General features: G+C 35.0%; 1 protein-coding gene across 7 annotated transcripts; it reads right to left on the bottom strand.

Moving 5' to 3' along the window:
• Positions 370–5,315, bottom strand: LOC107618435. Of its 7 annotated transcripts, none has more exons than XM_021110331.1 (11): positions 4,900–5,314; positions 3,920–4,376; positions 3,742–3,839; positions 3,490–3,592; positions 3,346–3,444; positions 3,159–3,256; positions 3,013–3,078; positions 2,581–2,670; positions 2,134–2,202; positions 1,885–1,991; positions 370–1,743 (listed from the first exon to the last, which is right to left on the bottom strand). In XM_021110331.1, exons 2-11 carry the CDS (start codon positions 4,222–4,224, stop codon positions 1,666–1,668), a joined length of 1,113 nt encoding a protein of 370 aa, XP_020965990.1. In that variant the 5' UTR covers positions 4,225–4,376; positions 4,900–5,314; the 3' UTR covers positions 370–1,665. The 7 variants fall into 7 exon arrangements, with proteins under 7 accessions (XP_020965990.1, XP_020965992.1, XP_020965989.1 ...); XM_021110333.1 differs by having other exon boundaries at positions 3,159–3,275; positions 3,357–3,395; positions 3,509–3,592; XM_021110330.1 differs by having other exon boundaries at positions 3,346–3,453; positions 3,499–3,592; positions 4,900–5,313.

The raw sequence follows: 5,415 nt of genomic DNA, 5'->3' as shown, positions 1-5,415 counted from the left end.
ACATAAAACGAAATGCTTAACTCTAATTAATTTAAACTTACAAATTTATAAATTTTTTCTATATAAACCCAAAGACATTTCAGATCTAACAACAATAACCAACAACAAATTAAATTTTCTAAAGTAACCTCTTTGACACAAAAGTTGGAAAAAGCATTCATTAACCAATCAAAACAAACAACTTTCAGGGTGATCTCCACCGTTGGATTAAAAAACAAAACAAATCCAACGGCTCTCATTAAAAGTGCGCACTGGTCAGCGAAAGTGAAGTCTTATGCTTACCGGTTAGCCAAAAATGTTCGGCTCACCAAAACCGCGACCTTGAATGACACCTCAAGTTTCATATTGCCTGGCTGCTAAAGGAAGAGAGTGTATATAATGCTTTCTAACACAAGAAAAGGCACTTGCTTGATGATGCAAGGAGGTGGCGTTTGGGGACTTTGCTGCTGGAAACCTTTTAAAAGGCTATGGTACTCCTCCTATGATCTAGCTTGCTGCTGTTCCAGCCGTGGAGATGCGCAGATGGCATTGACCCATCGGGTCAACAGGTTCGGTTTTGCACCGGTTTGACCAGTTTTCTACCGGTCAATTGCCAAAATGGTTAAAAATTGAAAATGGACTAGCACAAGTATAAGTTCATTGGTTTTCTTATCGAATTGGTCAGTCCAATCCGAGTATAATAACTGTGCTAGAAGTGCACGTCTGGTCATATTACCTAGATTGAGTTAAACAGAGGAGCTTATGCATTTTATTAGCTTGAATGCTAGAATAGCCTCCTAGTTTGTTTTCTTCCCTTTTGGGACCTCTTGTCACCAAAAAAACATTATATCTCTTTCTCTTTGCAGATGCAAAACCATATACTTTTCTCTTACCAATTATATTTTTTTTATCTTTATATTTTTCTTACCTAACTCACCTCCACCAATGTTGTACCACACAAATCACCTCGTCCTATTTTAGAGTATCTCTCATCTTATTTACAATTTTCATCTTTACTTATGTGAGGTGACAGAGAATCCTCTGATTGTTTTAGTTTCCATATAGTAGGAGAAGAACTGTTCAATGTTCTGTATAGAAACAACCTTAATCCTAGAATTATTCATGACATAAACATATTAGAATAGATGCAAAGAGGAAGAATATGCCATGAAGTTAGTTTTTACTTTAAGCAACAGATAACAGACACCATAAAAGCAAAAAGGATTGTCATTAAATCAGCAGGTAATATGAGTGAACTATTTTGATAGTAATTATTGGGAACCTTGTAGGATAACTATAATCAGATATAAAACAGCGGATATTTTAAATTAAGATAAAGAGCGGGTAATTTTTTTTATCATTTAAAAAAATTGAATTATACATCAAAATTAATATGAAGCTGAATTTCTTTGACTAATGTGAAAATATATAACATTAATCCCAAGTATTAGTCTATTACTGCTAGTACAAGCCCAAGTCAAAGTCAACTAATAGATTAAGATTTAACTCTGGAAAAAGACGGTAAACATAGATAAAATAGAAATGACTCCTAAGGTTGAGAATAGTTGACTATAATAATTGCACATAATTCTATTATGTTCTGCAATACTCCGGTTTGTGTTATCTTGACTTATAATAAGAGCGCAGAGCTAGAAATAGTTAATACCTTGAAAGGCTTTTGGCTTGTCAAACTGATCGCCTGACATGATCCCTTGGTGGGTTAGTCTTGGCAACATCCACTACTATCATCCATCCATTAATAATCTGTAGCAAAATGAAATCATCAAAGATCACCTAACTTTTGTTATCTTATATTTTCAAATCCAAGATTCTTTTCATTTTCCATGACAACCAGGACAAAGATACCACCACAAAATAAAAAATAGAGAACAGGGAAGAATGTACCTGGCCATTCATCTCTTTCAATGCTGCGCTTGCAGCCTCCTCTGTGCTGTACTCAACAAATGCATAACCCTTGGACCTTTTCGAAATTTTATCCATAATGATTTTGACTGTCAAGCATAACTATTTATTAGTAAAGGCAGAGGCAAGTTTGCATAACTATTTATTAGTAAAGGCAGAGGCAAGTTTGCTTTGGTCTTGAGATACTAAATATTAATGAGTAAATTATGCAATATGTGAAAGATGAGCTACCTTCAACAAGATCACCAAAGCCTTCAAATGCTGCACGTAAGGTTTTCTCAGATGTATAAAACGATAGCCCTGTTTAAGAGAAAAATGTTGTAATATTAAAATAAATTGTCAAGTGGTATCATATCTTTCGAGAACCAAGAATGCTCTCCTTAAGATAAAATTGTGTTGTCCCACACAATAAAATGTAGGTACATGGTATGGAAATGAAACTCAACATGATAGCCACAATAGAGCAATTAATACTTTCTTAATACAATGAACAATTTCTCAAGGAAAAAAAAAACAATTTTCTTTGACTAATATTTTTTTCATGTTCATTAACTTAAATATTTTTGAAAGGAAAGGCAGTTCTCATTTTTTTTAGTTGAAAAATCAGCATATAAGATATAACATACACAGGGACAGAACAGAAGATCGATTTATATCAAGAGTCAGTCTTGTGAGTACCTGTCACAAAAAGCTTTTTCGTTCGCAGGGGAGCTGCCTGACTTGTTTCCAAAGATTTTTGCACACTCAAACTGTTTTCTAAGTTATTACCTGAGAAAACCATGAATTAGGTATTTGAACACAATCTCATAGAAAGAAAATTATAAATTATCAACCTAAACCAGAAATTTTACACCAAATGTTAACTCAGCAAAATTTTTTTATGACCTATAAATGAAACTCACCTGCGCATTTCAAGTTTTGTATACTGTTTATCTAAAAAAAATACAACCTATATTAAATTAAACGGAATGGAAACAATATGATTTTTTCCTTGCATTTAGAAGGATTTTCAAGGCAATCAAGAATCAAGTATCACGTGGGCTAAAGACCAAGGATCTTCAAATGCACATAAAAGAAACTATCACAAAAATTATTGGAAAGATCGCTAACCTTCATAATCCTTATTTGCTGACTCAAAATTATTATCTGGTTGAACTGATAAGACACCAGGCACACCTGGGCCACAAAAGAACACTTAATGTGGAAATTTATACTTCTACACAAAATGACAGAATTTTAAGCATAAAAGTGCTAACCAGCTAACTCCTGTGCACAGTCGTCATCAAGTTCACAGCAAAAACCAAATATTTTTTTCCAGGAAACATGATATATGCACATCTGAGCATCCTTTTCGCTACATAGGGCAGACATTACTGTCATCTAACTTTAGGTAAAAAGAAAAGGGTGATAAAAATTAATGCAAAAGAAGTACGTTGTTCTTACTTTCCCATCACCTTGGTCAATATTTGAACAAAATAATCGACAATCTGAGCCTTTGTAACAATCCCAACAGCAGGTTTATCAATTCTAACAAGCCAATGCTTTGAATTCTCAAGAAAGAATAACATGTTAGTTTCAAATTGTAGTTTTGAATTCGATAGCAGACCTTCTTGACCACTTGATAGACTATAGTCCTTTTCCGAAGAACTGAAATCCGGATCAGGCCTAACCAACAAGACCCCCGGTAAACCTAAAAACATATCGGCACAATAACAGAAAAGTTACTTCAAGAATAATAGTATAATACCAATGGTAATTGCCAATTGTGCAATACTATACCACAGACTAAACTTCAAACATCTAAGATGCATTGTATTAATAAGAAAAGCAAGAACTTACTTGTGAGTTGGGAGGTTATTTGTGGATCAATGTCACAACAGAAACCAAAGTGTGTATCGCAGGAAGCATCATATATACACATTTGAGCATCTCTCTCACTGTTTCAAACAAAAATTATAGTAATTTTCAGCTCAACTTAAAAACAAAAAGAGAACGAGCATGAAAAAGGAGGCAAAACCTGGCAAGGACTTTGTGTAGAGTGTTGGCGTAATAATTGATGAGTTGTGACTTGGAGGTGACACCATGAGGTGGAGGCTCCATGAGTACCATCCAGTAGCGGTTCTTCTGTGTGGCAGAAGGGTATAGTGTTGCTGTTGCTGCTATACTTCTTGAAGATGAAGAAGAAAATGAATAAAGATTGCAATGTTTGCTCCTATTATTGGGTAGTGAAAGGCCCTGAATTTCGGTTGTTGTTACGTTTGGTTTCAGAAAGGAAAATGTATGAAATTTAGTGAATGTGACACAAAAAGGCATAACTTCCATCTTTTTTTTCTTTTGGGTAAGAAAAAGGGCTAACACCCGAAACTAGAGGTGTATGCGGTGTAGTTTGGTTTGGTTTGGTTTGATTTTTCGGTTTTTAAACTGTTTCACCTTCTGAACCACCAATGTTCTCACTTGTCCTGTGATCAATCAAACTGCAGAAATATAAAGGAAAAAAAATTAGAACCAAATATTCAGAACAAGAACAAATCAGAACAGAATCAAAATCCTACCAAATACAATTACTAAATAAAATATATTTTTACATGAAATATTCAAACATAAAATTACCTCTACTTTTTTTAAAAATCTTTTAAAAAAAATATTATATTTTTGTAGAAGCTCACCCACAAAAGTGCCAAAAAAATCAGTTCAGAACAAATAAAAATTTAGAAATCAGTTCATAACCAAATAAAAAATTAGAACCAAATAATTAGAAACAAGAACAAATAACCATAACCAAAAAATCAGAACCAGGAACATATAATCATAACCAAAAATTAGATAAAAAAAAACCTAGTTCAGAACCAAATAAAATTCAGTTCAGCAGCAACCCAGGAATACAAATTCTGTTCATCAGCATTCAGCAACTCCATAAATAAAAAATCAACACAAGCTAGTTTTAATTTTGTTCAAATTGAAAAGATAAAATTAGAAAGTAAAAACAAATAAAATTACCTGAGGCATCTCCATTCTAGAGACTCGGAGAGCGTGGAGGAAGGTGTGGAGGATGATGGCAGCAGCGGACTCTGGAAGGCGTCCACGCTGCGAAATGCAGAGAAGGCGACAGCAAGGAAACGGTGGCTACCGAGGAAGGCGACGGAGGCGGCGGCTATGGAACCGAGGAAGGTGAGAAGGCCACGGCACTGCGACTGTTGCTGTGTCGCGAGGGCTGAATGGGATGCCAGTGTTGTTGTGTCGCTGTGACTCTGTCCGCCGGCTAAGAGTGGAGGGGTCTAGGTGCTATGACTGAGGAGAGTGGAGAGCTCTGTCACATTGTTGGTGGCGCTGGACTGCTGGATTGCGTGTGACTCTGGTATGTTAAAACATAAAATGTTAGTGATAGGAGTTATTAGTTAATACTCCCAAATTCGGAGGTGGAACTCAATTTCAATTTTCACCCTTACACCTTGTTTGGACTTGAGGAAAAAAATAGAAGGAAAGAAATTAAAAAAAAAAAATTGTTTAGATGAA

The sequence above is a fragment of the Arachis ipaensis genome, chromosome B09, assembly GCF_000816755.2.
Source record: "Arachis ipaensis cultivar K30076 chromosome B09, Araip1.1, whole genome shotgun sequence".
Taxonomy (NCBI): Eukaryota; Viridiplantae; Streptophyta; class Magnoliopsida; order Fabales; family Fabaceae; genus Arachis; species Arachis ipaensis.
This window is presented reverse-complemented; position numbering and strand designations above follow the sequence as displayed.

Excerpts from the sequence above, each read along its gene's own strand:
- LOC107618435 (XM_016320499.2), bottom strand. The coding sequence starts at position 4,224 with ATGGAAGTTATGCCTTTTTGTGTCACATTCACTAAATTTCATACATTT. Across the intron at positions 3,257-3,345 it reads TTGACCAAGGTGATGGGAAA|CGAAAAGGATGCTCAGATGT; the intron begins GTAAGAACAACG and ends TGCCCTATGTAG. Across the intron at positions 2,671-3,012 it reads AGCAAATAAGGATTATGAAG|GTAATAACTTAGAAAACAGT; the intron begins GTTAGCGATCTT and ends TGGTTTTCTCAG.